The sequence below is a fragment of the Arachis ipaensis genome, chromosome B2 (genome assembly GCF_059453495.1).
Source record: "Arachis ipaensis isolate K30076 ecotype BB chromosome B2, ASM5945349v1, whole genome shotgun sequence".
Taxonomy (NCBI): Eukaryota; Viridiplantae; Streptophyta; class Magnoliopsida; order Fabales; family Fabaceae; genus Arachis; species Arachis ipaensis.
In genome coordinates, this window is record NC_142437.1 from 122,284,995 (window position 1) to 122,305,290 (window position 20,296).

The following is a 20,296-nucleotide window of genomic DNA, read 5'->3' on the forward strand; positions in this document are numbered from 1 at the left end:
AAAACGTCCCATGTCTAATCGATATAATATTATCATTTTAGAAAGCTTAAAATGTTTTTTTTTTTTTTTTTGCTTTCCTTGTTTATACATTTAAAACCTTAAATAGAAAGATAAAGAGAAAAGGACAAATAGGTCTCTGACCTTTTGTCCTGCGGATATTTTTATCTTTGACCATTGAAAAATACTTTTAAGTCTCTAATCTTCACAAAACTTGGACATATCAGTCCTTGACGAAGGCATTTAGACGAATCAGTCTTTGACGGAGGCATTTGAACGGAGGGACTGATCCGTCCAAATTTTGTGAAGGTCAGAAACTTAAAAATATTTTTCAATAGTAAGGGCCGAAAATGTCTACGAGACAAAAAGTCAGGAACTTATTTATTATTTTTTCAAAGATAAATTATGTAGAGCAATCTTTAACTTCTAATTGCCGTTCCTAAAAAATTAAGGTTAACGAGATTTATCAAGGGATTGAGAACAATAAAAAAAAAAAGTTCGAAAACACCTAAGTTACAATTGTAAGCGTTATGCAGTCTTATACTAGTAAGTTGTATATCCTCTTGTTTCGTTATTCTTAGTCCTACTTTGATCACATCTCATCACGTGAGAGCAAATAAAGTTAATAGGTTAATTATATTAGTTATTTGTAATAAGAGAATATAAGTCTCATATTATTTAGGATAGTAAATTTTATCTTATTTATTAGTCCCATATTACTTAAGTTAAAGGTTTTTTCTTTTTTCACTAGCATAAATAACTTATATACCATTTGTTTATAATATGAAGTTGATTTGAATATGAAATAAGTTATGTGTTTGTTTTCCTCTAAACTCTTTGAAAGTAAGAGGTCACAATCAATCTTAGCGAGGTTAGCAATCCTGGTGAAAGGATTTGGATCCTCTAAATTTTGAATTTTCACTTTAGAGGATAAAGTATGATCTCTCACTATTTATTTCAAAGGTGGGATTAAAAGAAAATATGAGAGAAAAATCATTTAAGGGTGATAGATCACACTTTATCCTCTAAAATAAAAATTCAAAATTTAAAAGATCCAAATTCTTGGTGAAAATAGTCATGAACCCACTTAAGGATGCACCTCTTACTCTAAAAAAATTTAGAGAAAAATAAACACACATCTTATTTTATATTCAAATCAACTTTATTTCATAAAAGAATAATACATGAGTTATTTATACTAATGAAAAAAGGAAAAACCTTCGTGATTTAAGCAATGTGGGACTAATAGATAACACAAAGTTCACCATTCTAAGTAATATGAGACTTGTATTCCCTTATTACAAATAACTAATATAATTAACCTACTAACTTTACTTGCTCTCATGTCATCTCATCAACCTTTCGACAGTCTTCTATGAATGCAATTAGAAGTTGAAGATTGCTCTATGCAGCTCATCTTTCTATTTAAAGTTTTAAATGCATGAACAACAAAAAAAAGAAGAAAAATTAAACATTTTAGGATTTCCAAAATGATAGCGTAGTGCTAACTTTGTCCCTTTAAATAATGGATTAACGTTACACGTTAACAAAATTCCTTAGTTCTAAACGAAAATATTAACAAAGGAGGTAGAAGATCTGACAAAGTTAGTCCTTAGGAACAATCTCATTTTTCAATCGATAGAGGACGGAATGAGGTTAGTAAAATGATTAAGGGTTGGATTGAAATTTTACTCTTTATTTTTTAGTATATTTAGTAAATTTTTAACAATTAAATTAAAATATTTTTTTAAAATTACAATTTATATTTTTAAAATATTTTTTAACTAAAATATATTTTAACATAATAAATAAAAATATTTTTATATTATTATACTTAAATATAGTTAATAAATAAAAAATATTATAATTAAAAAATTTAAAAATATATATTCTTTTAAATAATTTTTTATAAACTCACTCAAAAAAATCTTATATCAACATTAACAAAATTAACAATAGCCGGAGTGTCTTGTATAGAGATAATAATCAGAAAATAGTTAAAAATTTTGAACTCTATATTTAAATAAATAAAGAAATATATTATTTTTAATCATATAGCCAACTGGATAAATTGTTTGAATACATAAGTGTTACGTAGGTAACCTGAAATAGATGGATTGGACTTAGATGAAAGGCCCGAACGTTAGAAGGAGGTGATTTTCGACTTGGTTTGTGTCTGGGTACCGCTGTCCAAATTGTGAGTATTTGACAGAATGTGGAGTGGTACCTGTAAAGACACTCTGATGCCTAAATTAGTAATGGAGTAAGCAGGTTTAGAGAGTATTGGAACTTAGGTTTACCTGAGTGTGTTAGTGTATTTATAGGTGATGATCCAATAACCACCGTTGGAGTAGTTCCACTTTTGAAGGTGGATAACCGTCCCTTTATCTTAGGGTTGTTGAGATATCTCTTCTAGAAGTGGAGGAGAGATTTTAGGGGGCAGTTACTTATTTGAATAAGCGTTATCTGCCAGCTGAATCCGACCTCTTTGAGGAGGTTGGGTAGGTGGTAAAGGCCAACCTTTAGATTGGATCTTTTTGGCTTACTTGGGCTTGGACCATGGTATTGGGCCAGGGCATGAACAGTGCCCCTATTCGAGTCCGATCTCTTAGTTATGAGTTGGATTCGAGTATTAATTAAGCTTGGTTCCATTCAAGTCGGAAAACGACGTGATTTTAGTTTAAAATCGACGTGATTTTGAATTTCTCAAGCGTCATGTCTAATCAAACGTCACGTCCGTTTGGGATTTTGCATTTATACGTGAGGGCAGTTACATTGGTAACGGCGCGTTTCTTTAATGACTACATCGTTTTACTATTATACCCCTGGTCTGTTATAAATACTTTTCCCTCTTCTTTCTTTGTTTTCTTTCGTCTTCTCTTCAAAGTTTCTTTCCCTACTCTTTCGCTTTTTCACTCAAAAACTACCTTTAGTCTTTCGTTCTCGGGTGCTTCGTCGCTTTCTTTCGCCGTGACTACTTCTCTTCGATTCTTCAAAAAAGGTTGGTTCTTTTTTATCTTCCCTTGTCATTTGTGTAGTGCTTTCTTTATTTATGCTTGGTGCACTTGCGTATTTGAGGGAAGTTTTATGCCCTTTTTAAGAATTTTTGCATGTTTATTTTACAAAAATCGCTTCTTCTGTCGCTTAGTGATTGTTTCCTTGTTTGCCTTGGAAGAAACTGTCTTATTTTTTGGGGCCCTGTTTTTTTTATGATTTTATTTTTTTTAGGTTTTATTGCTTTTATATACACTCCCTTATTGCTAAAAAAATGTCTTTCCGTATCCCTGAGACCCTCTTGAGATGGGTAGATGATTCCGTACTTATTGAGAAACCTCTAGTAGATACTGACTTCATAACCGAGCTTTGTACCCATCATAGATTTGTAGTCTTGAGGTTGATGAGCCTAAGTATGAATCAGTGGCCCCGGATCCTGAAGATCGGGTTTGCTGTGGGAGGATTGCTGATTCTGATTCTCATTTTTTCTTCATGTACGACTGCCTTTTCACCCGTTTAGGGGTTTCCCTTCCTTTTTCTGATTTTGAAATGGAAGTTTTGTCCCACTGCCGAGTTGCTCCTACCCAACTTCACCCTAATTCCTGGAATTTTCTGAAGATTTACCAGCTCGTCAACCAAGAGCTTGACCTTCTGACTTCTTTAAAAATAATTTTCTATCTCTTCCACCTTACCCGATCTTTTAGCAACAAAACACACAGCAATTGGTATCTTTTCGGGCTATTCAGGGTCGGAAGATACTTTTCATTTTTGATGAGTTCTTTCATGACTTTAAAAACTTTTTCTTCAAGGTCCAGGCTATAGAGGGTCATCATCCCTTTTTCTTAATGAGAATAACGAGCCCCGATTTTCTCTGTATTGGTCGGAGGCTTCCCCTGTTGATAAGTATAGCTTAGATGACTTGAATGAGGTAGAGGAGGTTGTTGTTGGGTTTTTTTGGGAGGCCTGGGGGAGAGCTCCAAATCTGGATACTAAGAAATTTCTCATTGGCCCTCCAAGTTTCGTCCAAACCGAGTTAGGTAGCCTTTGTTTCTTTGTGGCTGCTTTTGTGATATCTTCCGACTAGTATTTATCTAACCTGTATACTAATTGGTTTTGGTCTTCCTTCCAGAAATGGTGAAGAGTGGATCAATGCTGCTTATCAAAAGGTGCAAGAGGCAAAGAGGAAGGCTCGCGCCTGAGCTGATGCTACAAAGGTCGGAGCTTCTGCCACTCCTCCTCTCCCAGATTCAGATTTGGGGACCTCCTCCTCTCGTCCTATTCTGGTAAACCCTATTCATACTTCTTCTCTTCCTCCTCCTACTCCTGCCCCACCCGTTCAGCTCTTCGCCGAGCCTGAAAAGAAGAAGCGGAAGACCTCGGAGACTGGTTCTTCCACTGCTGGGGAAGCTAACTTCGATAGTCCGAAGTTTTCAAGGAAGCACATCCTTCCTTTTAGCCAAATTTCCATGGATGATGCTTTCTTGCAAAACCATCTTCAAATTCTTGCACGAGAGGGAATTCAGATGGCTGGGGTTTATACTGCCCTTCTTTACATACTCGACAAAACTCCCTTGAGTTCTTTTCAAAAATTCATAGAGGACCTTCAGGGGAGGATTGTCCTGTATCAGGAAGAGGAGAAGAGGTTGCAGGAGGAGAATTTCTGGCTGAAGAAGGAGCTCACTCGATTCCAGGATAGGGAGAAAAAGCTTATGGCTCAATGTGCACTGGCTGAGGGGTTGAATGAAAAGGCGGAGCAAAATTATGTTAGACTTATTTTTGAGAATATTGATCTGCAGAAGCAGCTGGAGTTGAATCGGGAGGCTTATCAGGACCTGGAGGATTCTATTGTTGAAAGCTCGGAAGAGGCTTTTAGGGTGTTCAAAAAACAAGTCGGAGTTATTGCTCCTGACTTGGACCTTTCACCTCTCCATCCCGACAAAGTCGTCATTGATGGGACAATTGTCTCTCCTCCTCGTCATGAAACCGATTCTGAACTGAAGACTCGTGGACAGCGTATTGTTGAGTCTCCTCCTCATGAGATGGAGCAATAGGAAGGATTCATGTTGAGCTCTTCTGAAGCTCCGACTTCTGCCGCCGAAGAGACCCCTCAGACCCTTCCGACTCCTACAGCAGACCCGATTTCCACTCCCTGCTGATGATTCCAATCCTCTTCTCGGTTTCCAATGATTTCCAACTACTAGGGCTTGGCTTGTGGATCCTTTTTGAACAATTTATTTTTATATGTTTGTTTCATGTGGTGGTTCCTGACTCTTGACCCTTAATAGGGTCATTAACAACAACTATTTGTTTTGCTGGTCCTTTTTGGATAAGGGCCTTAACAAAATATTTTTATTATATATGCTTTGCGGGTGTTTTTGATGTTTTTCTGAAAGCTTTTTGTGAAAAACCTTTTCTGATTTTCCGAGTTTGTAAAGAAAGCTTTTCATCATATGGATTGTTAGACAATTTCACTATCGTCAAAATTTTTTGCCAAATTATTTCAAAAAAACCTTCGCTTCTATCTTTGAGGAGTATTCGTATCTCTTTTGTGTTTCATTATTTTGACTTTACATATTCAATTTTGCTTATCGAATTGTTTTCATAACTTAGGTCATTTTTGCGATGCATTTTGTTTTTTTTTCGGACTTTCCGACTTTGTGAGTCGTTGGCAATATATATATTTTTTTTTGAATTAAAGCGTGCTCAACACAGTACAGTGGAGCAATTAGAGTCTAGGCCATATGTAAAAATTAAGTACAAAACATGACTAACAACCCCAAGTGATATCATCCTTGGCAGCTTTGCTTTTGTCATCAACAACCAAAGGGGGCACTACCAAGCCACTCGTTAGAGAACATGAAGGACTTGTTGATTATTTCCACAACTCCTGAGCCATGATTATTGAAGACTCGATCATTCCTTTCGAGCCAGATTGTCCAAATGACAGTAAAAAATCCAACTAACTACCTCTTTTTCTCAATATTATTTTCGAGTTATCATGATCGTCTTTTATAACCTCTTTACACTGATTTGTATCTCGTTGTTTTATCTCGTCGACCACTCAAGTGGTCAAAGAATTTTCACGCTTTTTCAAACTTAAATCGGTACCATTTGTATAATAATGTTACTAATGAAATTATGAAGAGATAAAATAAATGTTTATTGATTATAAGTTGCAGACGATAATTCTAGAAACAAGCCTCTGTGCTTAAATGACTCTTGAAGGATTGAAGGGCTCCCCGGCCATGTCAAATTAAATACCACGACTATTCATTTCTAGCTATACGTGTGAAATGTGTCCAAGAGCCGTTTTAAATTTTTTATGTGCTCCATATAGTGTAACATACAAGAGGTAATACTGAATTTGATTTCTGAATTTATACAAAAATTTAATTTAATTTTTTAAATTTTAATTATTTTTTTATTTTTAAATTTTGTAAGCGTGACTTATATTAATTTAAGACCATTTTTGATACAAAAATATTAATATAACAGTGATATAGATAATTAAATATTACACTAGAATTTGTAAAACGATATTATTTTGATTTTGACCTTCAAATAATTCAAAAATGACGTCAGATAATTTGTTTTGAAAGAAAAAATTCAATAAATACCACTTTTGATATTTTTTAGGTTATTTGAATACCAAAACAAAAATAACGTCAGAATTTAACGTGACACTATATTAGCTATCTATATCAGCGTTCTATTAATATTTGTGTGTTAAAAATTATTTCAAGAATTGATATGAATCACATTTGTAAAATTTGAGAACTACACAAAGACAATTAAATTTTAAGAATTAAATTAAAACTCACAAATAAATTGAGAGACCAAATTAAATATTATCTCAACATATAAATATAAATCATACTACTTACATATGAAATAATTTTTTATCTTTCATAAATATTTTTTAGAGAAAAGGACAAATAGGTCCCTAACCTTTTGTCGCGCGGACATTTTCGTCCCTGACTATTGAAAAATACTTTTAAGTCCTTGACCTTCACAAAATTTGGACAGATCAGTCCCTCCATCTAAATGCCTCCGTCAGGGACTGATCCGTTCAAATGCCTCCGTCAGGGACTGGTCTGTCCAAGTTTTGTGAAGGTCAATGACTTAAAAGTATTTTTTAATGGTCAGGAACGAAAATGTCCGCGGGACAAAAGGTTAGGGACCTATTTGTCTTTTTTTTCTATTTTTCATTATACTACACTAATTATAAATAAGTTTAATTATTCAGTTATTATAAATTTGATTATTTTATTATAAAAATTTAATTAGGAAATATATATATATTAATTGACTTAATAATTAATTTTTAGTATATAAAATATTTTTACTTATATACATTAACTTTATATAGTGACGTTGTAATTGAAAGGATCGGAATAGATGCCACGAGCATCAATACTACCACCATACAAAATCGTTGATAACAATACATCGAATATATATTGTATTGCCTATTCCCAAACATCATTACTTTGTTTAATCAAAGGAGCTATTCTTTCTTGATTAGGCTCTAAAATGCCAAAATCAAATCACGATGATATTCTTTTAAAAGACAAAAACCATGACGTTTTTTTACCTGAAAACTTGTGTTTTGCAGTATAATAGAATAATATTGGATACATTGTGCTTGCTAACTTTACCTAATTCGTTCCCCGTGTGTAATATAAAGTAGAGTAGCACTACTTAATTTTCTGTCTTCCTTGCATCACTTCACACATTTACATTTTATTTTATTTTGCTAAGAACATTCATACATTATTCATACATTTTATTTTATTTTAAATATGTACACTCTACATACATTATTCGAACAAGTAACCTTAAAATTAATAATTATCTCATGTATATGTTCTTTAAATTTAAATTTCAGATGATTTACATTTGATTTTTATTCTACTCTCTTTCTCAAATTTGTCTTTAGATTTGGTTATATATAACAGATATCATAATTAGGATTAAAAATTTATGAATACAATTATACATTTAAGTTATTTATAAAGACATTTATATCATATTAGGTTGTTAATTCTTCAACCGAACTAATTCATAAAATTTCAATACTTTCGATAATAAGAAAATCTTATTAAATATCGATAACAACAAAGAAAGCATAGTTGAGTATATTCACCAAAAAAAAAAAAGCATAGTTGAGTATAGATTAATCAAAAATACTAGGTGTTTAATTTTTTTGAGTAATAAAATTTAATTAACTTGTATAAAAAATAAAGTGTGCCATTTTTTTTAATGATCATCATCTTTTTATTTTTTTTCACAAGTGTTCAGAAAATTAAGATATAGAAATTTTGATGCATATAACATAAATTTTGGTATACAGCGTATCGATTTTAGTATACAACACAAAATATTTTTAAGAATTACATGCCTAAAATATTAACACTCAACCAATGAAATATACACAATACATAAATTTTTATGAATAACACAAAAATCTTATTGCATAGCATAAAATGTTTAATGTGTAAGATATAAATTTTTAGAAGACTACAGAACATTGACTCACCTAACTAACAAAATATATTCGCAGCAAAAATTTGTACTATATGTAAAGATTTGTGTGCTATGTGCAAAAATATGTGTGATATAAATGAAAATTTGTACGCTACATCGATAAATTTGTGTTATGTGTAAAATTTTGAATATCATACTTTAAAAATTTGTGTATTATACTAATAAATTTTTGTGTTATCTAACAAAAATTTAAACAAAAATTTGTGTATGCAGAAAATACGAGAAAAAAGAAGAATAATATATGCACGCATTTTTTTTTTGGACTCTGCATTATTTTAATTGGACTTAGTTATAAAAAGATTTGTACACATAAACATTATTGTAGATTAATATTCCAAGTGATAAGTTATATTTTTTTTTTTCAAAGTGGTAATAAATAATAATACCACATATAACTTACCTAACTTATATTGGTACTAAGACATATTATTTAGAATAATCAAAACGAGATTTAAAAAAAATTATAACTAAGCATATACAATAAAATAAACAAAAGGCACAAACAAGCTGGATTAACTAATCAAAGTTAAAGCTAGGAGCTAAGCAGAGTAAAAGCAGCTTTTTGCAATAGGTATCACTCAAGAGATCTTATAATCTATCATCACAAGAGAAATTAATTAGTTACGCTCCAGTGCTCCACTTCTGATATAAGCAAGACAAACATTCATAATCATAACAGATGTCATATTCTGGAAAGCCTATCAGGCTAAAATGTCTTATTAAAAAGAGTTTTAGCTGCCATAAACCTTGAACTCTTAGTTGTTAATATGATAATGATAACCATATTAATTAGTGATTTTGTGATAGGAGCAAGGAGGAGACGGGGGTCCATTAATTATTTGTTATTAGTGTAAATACTAAATAGCCACATGGTTATCCGTTGATTCTGAGCAAAAAGGTGTTCGTGTGGGTCGGTAAAAGGATCGCTGAAATGGAGATTTGGCAACGCTGTCTTTGTAACAACACGTCACTACCCAACTGTCGCCTCCACTCTTCTTCCCCCCATTCTAATAATATAATCGGTATTATTAGCTAACTAAATACAACTAAATTAATTCAAATCTAATAAAAATCATTTCCACAAATTTTTGTTGAAGAAAAAAAAATACATAAAAACAAAAACAAAAAATAGATTAAATTTACTTACAGAACAAATAACAATAAAACAATCAAAATAATTTTTTTTAGAAAAATAAGAAAGAAAAATATTACCAAATCGACAGAAATTGGTTTGACAATGTTCAAATGGCCAAAAAGTGAAAAAGGAAATTATACTATTATAAGGAAAATAATAAAAGAGCTATTACAGTTTTTAAATAATTTAACAACGATTAATCTTTCCATATATATATTTTTAAAAAATATTATACATACATACAAATAATTAATTTAAGGGACTTAATTTTGCGATATAATTGATATTTTGTGACAACGGAAGCAAATTATTTCCACCGCAATGGAGTACCGACTCTCACCTAAAATTAACTTTTCGACAAGCAATATACTGTTACCGTGACATAATAAAAAAAAAACAATAAATAAAAAGGTTGAATATAAGGAGGAATGAATAAATAGGGGATGATGGGAATCGAGTAGAGCCACAAGTGGATCGGAGAGGGAGAAGCAACAATGGAGGTGGCGGAGCTCTGGTGGTTGCTCTGCTTTCTCTGACTACTACTGTCTCTCTGTACTCTGCTGCTCTTAATTGAAATACACAACCAACCAAACTACCAATAGCGTACAGCGATAATAGGAATAGCACAAGAGAATGGCGGTGGAGTATACCTGCTGCGAATCAAAGTTCTTCATCAACATAGCGGTCATCGTGCTGCTCGTCTTGTTCGCGGGCTTGATGTCGGGCCTCACCTTGGGCCTCATGTCTCTCAGCCTCGTCGATCTCGAGGTCCTTGCCAAATCTGGCACTCCTCAGGATCGTATCCACGCAGGTACCTCTCTCTCTCTCTCTCTGATTTCAACGATTACGTGCAAACTAAACTTGCTTAGCTTTTCTATTTACATACTTAGCTTTTTGTTATGTATCGGTATTCGTATTCATATTCTTCCCCGGTAAAAAATTGATTGATTATAGCTAGCTATATGTAGCACTGATGGTTCATGGTTCATCTAATTGGTTGGATAAACCGGGAACAAGATGAAACAAGTTAAGTGCAATTCGTGATCTGTAGTTTAGTTCTGGAATTATCCATTATTTTAGAGCTGTAAATAGGGGAAGAAAACGCGAGGGTTGTTTAGTTCAGATTTGTTAATTATATATTCTCTTACTTTATGAATTCCTTTTGTTGTCACTGCAGAGAAGATATTGCCGGTTGTCAAAAATCAACATTTGTTGCTCTGTACTTTGCTGATTTGCAATGCTGCAGCCATGGAGGTACAACTCAAAATATTCCCGAATGGTTTTAATACTTTAAAGACAAAATTGATTCTGATTTTTTTTTTTAATATGTTTTTCCAGGCGCTTCCTATTTTTCTTGATAGTCTTGTTACTGCATGGGGTGCTATCCTGATTTCGGTGACGTTAATTCTTCTGTTTGGTGAGGTGAGAAACTCATGTATGCCTTTATTTGTGTTAAATAAATACACACACATGACATGTTTTAAAAAGACTGTTTCATCCTCCACCTTGTAGCTCAGGAACTATAATAAAGTTATGGAGGATGTGGTAAATTTCTCTTCCTCACGAGTTATTCATCATTCAAATCTTTTTTTTTTTTTTAATTTTCAATCATGAGATAGAGTTAACGTTTGTAAATCTGACTTTCTACATTTTCAATCTTTGTTCTTCACTGAATCCTGCTCAATGTTGATTATAAATTATGTATATGCTAGCCTTGATATGCTTTGCATTGCATGTAAAAGTGCTCTGACATATGTCTTACTTGTGTGAAGATTATACCCCAATCTGTTTGTTCTCGGTATGGTTTAGCGATTGGCGCAACGGTGGCTCCCTTTGTCCGTGTGCTTGTATGGATCTGTTATCCAATTGCTTTTCCAATTAGCAAGGTGACATAAATTGAGCAAACTTTGAATTTATATATGAATGCTTCATTTCTGTAAGCAGGGGCCAAATTGAATTTTATGTCCTCATACCGATATTCTGTTCATCCTTGGCTTTTTGGTGCATTTATATGGTTTTTCAGTTGTTGGACTTTTTGCTGGGCCATCGAAATGAAGCCCTTTTCCGCAGAGCCGAGTTAAAAACACTCGTAAATTTGCATGGTAATGAGGTCTGTATCAGAGCTATATGTTGTTTTTTATTAATATAACGACATCCATCTCTATTGTATAGTCTTTTTATCAATTTGTTATAAAATTGCACAAAGTAGGTATCCCGCACTCATCCTGTTCTTTCATATGTATGCTGCACATATATCTACCTTCTTATATTTAATTTAATTTTCCTGGATTGTTAATAGGGACAATCTTATATACTTACTCTTCTGGTTATGTGGGAGTCCTTTGCTCCAAATATTCATGTTTCCACTTGTTTTTGTTGCTGTTCATTATTGGATTGCATTAGGCTGGAAAAGGTGGGGAACTAACACATGATGAAACAACAATCATTGCTGGGGCACTTGAACTCAGTGAGAAGACCGCTAGCGATGCGATGACTCCTATATCTGACACATTTGCCATTGATATTAATTCCAAACTTGATAGGTAAGTTGTATTAAAAATTTAGATAGTGTAGTTTTTAATTTAGTACATATTTTATTCATCTAATTTAACACCAATTATTTGAGCAGGGAGCTGATGAACCTAATATTGGAGAGGGGGCACAGCAGAGTCCCGGTCTATTATGAGCAGCCTACAAATATTATTGGACTTATACTGGTACCGATTTTCCTTCGTTATTATTCACCTTTACCATTTAACATTCTTGGAGTCATATTGAGTTCTATAAACTCTTGAATAAGTTTCATCATAGTTTTAAGTTACTTCCTGATAATGGAACTATATGTGAAAGTTCTACTTTAGGCTCTAGATGATAATGCCTTCCTTCGGCAAACTATTTGACCGGATAACATATAGTCCTATAGCAGGTTTTCCCCTTGTTAGGCCTCAAAAATTTTATCGATTCGTTTATAGGCATAAGTGGCAGTTAGAGGCAGTGTTATGTCTGCTTGAGCACCAATGATGCGTCAACTGTATGCAATGCCTTGTTTCGGTCTCCATTTTGTTTTCTAAATATTTTCTGCTTAATTTTAGGTCAAGAATTTATTGACAATGGATCCAGAAGAGGAAGCATCTGTGAAGAGTGTAACCATACGCAGGATTCCAAGGTATCTTATATATTTCTTGTAGGTTTTATGGGGATAGGCACATTGGTTCCATATTCTTTAACCGAAAATTGATATTCAGAAATTACCTACATTCACAGGGTTCCAGAAAGTATGCCCCTCTATGATATATTGAATGAGTTCCAGAAGGGCCATAGCCACATGGCTGTTGTTGTAAGACGGTGTGACAAGACAAATCAACCATCTTCCCAAAACTCTGGCAATGGTAAGAACAGGCTGTAACTTGTAATCAATATGTTTCCTTGCCAAAATTTTGTTAACTTTCTCTCATAATAACTGAATGCTACACTGCTACGTATCTCATGTGTGTGAAATAGAGTCAGTGAAGGATGTGAAGGTGGATATTGATGGTGAAAAACCCCCACACGAGAAAAAGGTGAAACCCAAGATGCCACTCCATAAGTGGAAAAGCTTTCCAAATACAAACAAGTCGATTAAGGGATCTCGGAGCAAAAAATGGACAAAAAATATGTACTCGGATATTCTGGAGATAGATAATGGAAGTCCACTTCCAAAACTCCCCGAAGAAGAAGAAGCTGTTGGAGTAATTACGATGGAAGATGTTATTGAAGAACTACTACAGGTAAACTCTTGACATCTAGTCGAAGACGAGCTTTATTTACTCAAATCAAAATCTAGTAGGAATCTGTTGCTGACATTAATTTTTGTTTTGTAGGAGGAGATCTTCGATGAGACAGATCATCATTTTGAATTCTCATGACGATGGCTTTCACCAATTGTAGTTTAGTATCAGTGTTCATGTATTTATAATTTGTTGTTAATTAGGTACTGCGGTTTAGAGTGAAAATGCTGCTGTTAGCAATGTGAGTATATATGTAATATGGAAGTTCAAGATGTTATCGCTTTATCAAATGTAGGGACAAGAAGATATCGATGCTTTCAAACTTTTCTGTTACGAGATATACATCAATATCAATATATGTACATGTGTTGCAAGGAAAAAATGGGGCATGCCAGCAAATCACGTTTTGTTCTGAATTATTGACAGCTACTTATACTGATTGCAGATGTATTGAGTAATCATTATGGATAACCAGTTACCTATTTGAGACGTTATGTGCTTAAGCTGAAAAGATGATCATATGTTTACTGCATGATGATTCATCTCACAACGAGGATGCATGTGTCAATGCTTTTTCTTCTTACGTATTCAACTAAACAAAACATTTTGCCCACGGTCGTGTTTGTTTAGCTTTTTTTCCCATTTCATTTTCGAGCCTGTCATATCACAGCTTCTACTGCACATGATACAACATTTTAAGACGCGCCATGAATCAAATTTACCAACTTGTCTTTGAATTCGCAGTTAGTAAATTTATCATTTACATGTTGGGCTCAGAAACACGCTTTGTATGGTACAAAACGTATTCATACAAAGCATAGTCTTCAGATCATCCAACTTCAATGTTACAGGGCTTATAGCTAGGGTACATTAGTTATTAGTGATGATGTTTTTTCACTTTCTCTATTTTCTTATGCTTGGAGAGTTGGAACTCTGTTTGGTGGGTCATACCCTTCTTATTCTCCTTATCAGAGCTGTTAGAACTTAGAAGTTAGAACTTAGAAATGAGATTTTTTGGGTTCGTCTAAAATTAGCTCAACTCCTTTGCGTTTATCTAATGCACCGTACAATTTAAAACATTAGATTAGATTGATAGTAAATCTAATGGTTTATATTTAATCTATAAATAATTTATTAAAATTTACAAATAACTTATTAAAATTTATACTAAAAGACATCAAGTTTTAATATTTTAAATTTGTCCCAACAATAAAATCTAAATTTGCTATCCCTCGTTTCAGCTCGTGAAAGAACTTCCCAAAAAAAACCTATCATCACGGTCATGGAAGACCACCGTCATAGAAGACAGCCGCTTCTTCCTCTTCCCTCTTCCGCACCAGGTGCCTCCATGAAGCTACTCGATTTCTCGATTTCATCCAAATTCTTGCGATTATGTTTTGCCAGAAACTTTGTCGTTGAAGGCCACGCCTCCTTCTGTGCCGGCGACAGAAGGGGATGATTTGGTGACCCCTCAGTCCATAGGTTAGAAAGTTGCAACCTTTTTGGTTTCTTTCGTGGGAAGTGAATGGTTCTTTTGCATGCATGTGACTATTGGATAATGAATCTTTGGTAGAATTTGGAGTGAGTTTTGTGTTGAATTTTGTTAATTTTAGGTGAGGATGCGGTGGATGGAGAAAAATCAAGTGCTGCGGCGGCTGCTGCTGCGGGCCGAATGAAGAAGCTGTCAGTGAAATCGAAATCAGGACCTAAGACAGCATGGCGGAAGCTCCTTTCTCAGTGTTCTCAGGTTTGGTTCTTCGCTGTGAATTAGGTGTGCAAATTTTTCTACGTCTTTTTTTTGTCTCTTGGAGTACTTGAATGGTTTTTGCATTATGGAATTGGAATGCATGGTTAAAGTTGATCTATTGGAGTGATTTTAACGGATATTGAACTGCTTTGTCTTGAAATTTTGCACTTGACCTGCAAATTTGAATGATTGGTTGATTTTGCAAGATACTTTCTGCATTATGGGAACTGATGACTGAAGTTTCAAAAAATGCTTCTAATGCTGTATATTATGACTTCAGCATATTCTTGCTTTTCAGATGATCAACCTGTTACAAGCAATTATGAAAACTCCTCATTGTATGTGTTGGAATGGTTATTACGAAGAATTGGACTTCCAGACAAGATTATAGTGAAGGATGTAAGAACATTATGTGTAAATCGTGATTTTAACTTTTAAGTTAATCAAATTTGGCTTTTATTAGATTCATTTTTTACTTTTTGCTGAACTTGTAGGATGGTGCTTTTGTTGATTCATGAACTATGGTTGTGGACAATGCCAATTATGGGTGAGGGATTCTTTAATATTTCAGTTTATGTTTGTTGTGCTGCTAGCTGATGTAAATATAGGTTTAGGAACTAATAGATGTATTGGGTATATATTTTGTTGTGCTCACGCAAATGAAAATATATATTTTTGTCATTGTAAAATACCTCACTAGGTGGTGGATATATCACCATTTTGTTTGTGCAGTTAGCAGGTGTGCCTTGCAAAATATTCTCCAAGACTATTGCATTGGGTGGTCACTCAAAACTGGCTCCCTTCAAATTCTGTCATTGAGAAAAACCCGGCTTTCTTCAACACTAGAGACATTGTCATCTTAAAGATTATTTCCGGCTTTCCTATTCTTACCAAGGTGAATTACATGCATTCTTTTACTTACTTTTAGCAAAATACAAATGGTTAGTCATGGAGGAATAACTCCTCGTTGTTCGTGTGTATAGGAAAAGTTAAGGGAACAAGTTATTTTTGACACACACTTGGGTGATTGGATTGTGGCATTTGGCAACTGGGAGTTTGATCCATTGAAGCTGAGTAATCCATTCGGTCACAACATAAGTAAAGTTCACGTTTGGCAGGGATATGAAGTCAAGGTTGTGCCCTCTCAAATCCAGAGATTTGTTTCAAGGAATATGTAATGGATAAATTACTATGAAGTTTCAGATGGTGCACATTTGATTATCCATTATAGTGGTTTGTGTGAGGCTGTTTTGAGGGCACTTTTACTCGATGAATGTAATGTTTCATATAGACCTAGACTAAATAGGGACATACTTAATTTCCTCGTGTTTTTTTCTGTTTTATATTCAGAGAGAATGTCATAGATCATATGTAAATTATTTTTCAGTTTACTGAAAGCTTGAAGAATTATGCACATGATATAATAAATCACATATACATGTTATCTTCATTGACCTATTTCTTCTTCTTATTCTTTATTATTGTTTCTATGATTGACAAATTAAAACGGATCAATTTCTTAAGGTAATCACTTTGCATGAGTTAGAAGACTATCTACTACCTGAATGTGGATAAAGGTTAAAATTTCATAATATGATGCTCAATAAAGTTGGAATGTTGAGATTTGAGTGTGTACAGAATTAAACTTAACAAACAGAAACAGCAAGATCTTTGAAACAAGTTTCACATAACAGAAATAATACAAAAAGAAAGGTATCTATCTATCTATTTATATATAACAACAAATTTTCTTACATATGAGAGAAAAAGAAACAAATCAGATAGTTCAAAATTATATCCTCCAACAGCGGATGGAATTTAGCACAAGCATCTTTCTTGATTGAAAACTACTATCGTAATAAACAGCAGTCCAAGTTGGTATATTCCAGCTGTATTTGTAGTATAAGTGAAGGAATGGTTCCGAATCATGCGTTCGCAGAGTAACTTGGTATATTCAACCCAAGATGGAATGGTTTCGCTTGAACAGATTCATCAGTATATGACTTGATGCTTCCTGCAATTTATAATGACTAACGTTAATTACCCAAAAAAAATAGCATAAATTAGGTACAATTTATAATCAAATAAGCAAAACTAACCAATGACTATTGAATTTTTAAAAAGAATCACAATACTAATTTCTGAATTTACAAACACACTAAAAAAATCAAACAACAATAACAAATAAAAAATAGAACAAATACCAAATTTGAATAGAAACATAAACCCAGAAATTAAAATTATGAACAAAAATCAAACAACAATAATAAATAAAAAATAGAACAGCATGAATAGAAGCATAAACCCAGAAATTGAGATCAGAATCATAAAAACAAATACCAAATTTGAGTAGAAACATAAACCCAAAAATTGAAATTATGATTAGAAATCAAACAACAATAACAAATAAAAAGTAGAACATTATGAAAAGAGACATAAACCCAGAAATTGAAATCAGAATCATAAAAATAAATACCAAAATTTTTTAACCCTAACTCAAATTTTAAACAACCAAGTAAACTGAACAAAACCACTAATTGAATGAAATAAGAACAAAACTCAATTGAATGACTTCAACGAAACAGATTCATGCAGCAGAACATAAAAGGATAAAAAAATGAGCTAAATGAAACAAGTTCATACCTGAGGCTGAGGCTCCATTGAAACTCTTAAAGTGTAGCGATGAAGGGGGAGACGGCGCTGAGGACGGACGACCGAAAGACGCGGTGCACGATGAAGGCAGAAAGAACGACGGCACTCTGAAGCTGAAAAGGGAATTCTCAAATAAACTGGCAGTAGACTTGCATTTTGTGAAAAGGGAAGAGAAAGAGAGGCTGATGGCGGTGGGTAGGGATTGTTGTTGATGACAGTGGGTTCTAGAAAAAGGGAAGAGAACGAGAGTAGAGGGTGTGTTAGTGGGTTTAGTCACTGAGTGAAGGTAGCAAATTTAGGGTTGCTTAAATGAAATTTAAAAATATTTGTGGTAAAAATAAAAATTTAATAATTATTATTAAACTCTATTTGAGTTATATTTATAAATTATTTTTTGTGCTTGTCACAAAAGTTCAAAACACTTGAGCTTACTAAAGACAGACCTTCGAAAGGGGATGAGCGCACATGCACACAATGATTTAATGAACACAACAATCAAAAGTAATGCAGTAGATTCTGGACTTAAGGTTGAGCGGACGACAAATACAACGTTAAATAATTGTGTTGTTTGAGGACGGGCGGAAATTTTTGTAGATATTAACCAAATTTCAGTGTATCATAAAATTCAATAATTAAGTGATACACTAAAATTTATTCAGTATCTAAACATTAGTCGTTTGAGGAAGCTGCTGCTTCTTCTCCTTCTTATATTAAGGGTGAGCGGATAAAAAATACAACATTAAATAATTGTGTTGTTTGAGAGAGGAGATTCCTCATGTGTCATATTTTGTGTAAGAGTAAATTACCAATTATGACCCCGAATTTGTAAAACGCTGACAATAATAACCCTAATATTTGTTAACAACAATTACACCCCTTAAAATTTTAAAAACGTAACAAATCTACCCAACCGTTAAGAGAGTCCTTCTCCGTTAAACGGAACTTGGTGATGTGGCAGACGGAAATCCAAGGTGGCATCCTTTTAAAGCCATCTGTCCCAACAATGGAAGAAGCGTTTAGGGTTTAGGTGGCATGCCTCCGATCCAAGAAACCGACCCGATACAAGACACAACCATCGCCGACCACCAGAAGAAAACCAACAAGAAGAGGATGGCCAAGGATGCCGGTGGCGGCGGCGGCGGCTCTGCCGCGGGACCAATGAGGTACCGCGGCGTCAGGCGGAGGTCGTGGGGGCGTTATGCGGCGGAGATAAGGGACCCGCAGTCGAAGGAGCGGCGGTGGCTGGGGACGTTCGACACGGCGGAGGAAGCTGCTTGCGCCTACGACTGTGCCGCCAGAGCGATGCGAGGCGCGAAGGCGAGGATGAACTTCGTGTACCCTGATTCTCCTCCTCATCCTCATCCACACCATCACCATCATAATTTTCGTCACTCTGAACTGTTCCAAGCGTTCAACTTCCCGAAGCAGCAGTGCCACGTCAGCAAGTTAGTTCAGAGCGGCCGCCATGGCGTAACTGCTCCATTATCGACTCAGCAGCAGCACCGAAACATCACTAACAATTCTCATCATTCCCTGAACATGCTTCTATTTCGCGAGTTTCTGAATTCGAATCTATGTTTGGTTTCTTCTTCTTCTGCTGCTACTGGTGGTGTTGGTTCCAGTGGTGCTAATAATAGTCCTTATCAGTATTGCATCAAGGAAGGTGGTTCGGCTTGCTGCTTCAACGGTAACTGTTGCGGTGGTGGTTCCAACAACGGCACGACGGAGGTTATTGCTGAAGGTGTTGAGGAAGAAGATCAGTCGTTATTGGAGTTGTTCCCTAGAGAGTCTTCAGACTTTGGCCTGTTGGAAGAGATAGTTCAACGCTTCTTGCCGAAATCCAAAACCGTTCCAAACAAGAATTGCGACAGCTCTTTGAAGCTGAAACCCGAGGCCGTGGCAATTTCGTTTCCTCATCATCAACAACAACAGGGCTATGATGATAACAGCAGGATGATGAGGGGTTTTGATTAGGGTTTCGTCAATTAGGCCTAAACATGAAACGGGACAGATGGCTTTAAAAGAATTTTCGTCTGCCACATCACCAAATTCCGTTTAACGGAGGAGGACTCTCTTAACAGTTGGGTAGATTTGTTACGTTTTTAAAATTTTAAGGAGTGTAATTGTCGTTAATAAATATTAGGGTTATTATTGTCAGCGTTTTATAAATTCGGGGTCATAATTGATAATTTACTCTTTGTGTAATTATGTTAACAAGTACTTGTTTTATTTCTCTAAAGAAGTATTCAAATAACAATTCATTTACATCTGAACCGACATCACTAAACCAATTTTGGTAGGTCAAGCTAAGTAAATGTGGGTAGTTTAAATTTTATTTTATATATACAACAATCTATTAATTAAAAAACCCAATAAAAAATTTAAAAAAAAATTAGATATTAACTAATTTATTTTATTAGGAATTTAGGATAACTTATGTAAATTATGGGGCCCTCG

At 34.3% G+C, this 20,296-nt stretch overlaps 2 protein-coding genes, 2 long non-coding RNA genes and 1 pseudogene across 5 annotated transcripts; 4 read left to right on the forward strand and 1 right to left on the reverse strand.

Annotated features, from left to right (window-relative positions):
- The first annotated feature begins 9,949 nt into the window (after positions 1 to 9,949).
- Positions 9,950 to 14,055, forward strand: LOC107626264 (CBS domain protein (DUF21)). Its single transcript, XM_016329104.3, has 11 exons — positions 9,950 to 10,484; positions 10,851 to 10,927; positions 11,012 to 11,095; positions 11,446 to 11,559; positions 11,697 to 11,783; positions 12,077 to 12,216; positions 12,303 to 12,390; positions 12,766 to 12,839; positions 12,938 to 13,062; positions 13,175 to 13,440; positions 13,534 to 14,055. The coding sequence occupies exons 1-11, from the start codon at positions 10,307 to 10,309 to the stop codon at positions 13,576 to 13,578; spliced, it is 1,278 nt and encodes a 425-aa protein (XP_016184590.1). The 5' UTR covers positions 9,950 to 10,306; the 3' UTR covers positions 13,579 to 14,055.
- A 1,018-nt stretch (positions 14,056 to 15,073) lies between these two features.
- LOC148575462 (uncharacterized) lies at positions 15,074 to 15,640 on the forward strand. The gene is made up of 2 exons (XR_015904995.1): positions 15,074 to 15,211; positions 15,468 to 15,640. It is a non-coding gene; the product is annotated as an uncharacterized LOC148575462 (long non-coding RNA).
- A 171-nt stretch (positions 15,641 to 15,811) lies between these two features.
- Positions 15,812 to 16,636, forward strand: LOC107626265 (uncharacterized; annotated as a pseudogene). Its single transcript, XR_015905410.1, has 3 exons — positions 15,812 to 15,820; positions 15,924 to 16,082; positions 16,171 to 16,636. The product of XR_015905410.1 is annotated as an uncharacterized LOC107626265 (transcript).
- Positions 16,637 to 16,791: 155 nt separating this feature from the next.
- Positions 16,792 to 18,116, reverse strand: LOC148575463 (uncharacterized). The gene is made up of 2 exons (XR_015904994.1): positions 17,831 to 18,116; positions 16,792 to 17,201 (listed from the first exon to the last, which is right to left on the reverse strand). It is a non-coding gene; the product is annotated as an uncharacterized LOC148575463 (long non-coding RNA).
- A 460-nt stretch (positions 18,117 to 18,576) lies between these two features.
- Positions 18,577 to 20,126, forward strand: LOC107627998 (uncharacterized). Its single transcript, XM_016330802.3, has one exon. The coding sequence runs from the start codon at positions 18,872 to 18,874 to the stop codon at positions 19,811 to 19,813; it is 942 nt and encodes a 313-aa protein (XP_016186288.1). The 5' UTR covers positions 18,577 to 18,871; the 3' UTR covers positions 19,814 to 20,126.
- Positions 20,127 to 20,296: the final 170 nt, after the last annotated feature.

Coding starts and splice junctions, on each gene's coding strand:
- LOC107626264 (XM_016329104.3), top strand. CDS start 10,307: ATGGCGGTGGAGTATACCTGCTGCGAATCAAAGTTCTTCATCAACATA. Junction 11,784..12,076: donor TAAATTTGCATGGTAATGAG/GTCTGTATCAGA, acceptor GGATTGCATTAG/GCTGGAAAAGGTGGGGAACT. Junction 12,840..12,937: donor ACCATACGCAGGATTCCAAG/GTATCTTATATA, acceptor CTACATTCACAG/GGTTCCAGAAAGTATGCCCC.
- LOC107627998 (XM_016330802.3), top strand. CDS start 18,872: ATGCCTCCGATCCAAGAAACCGACCCGATACAAGACACAACCATCGCC.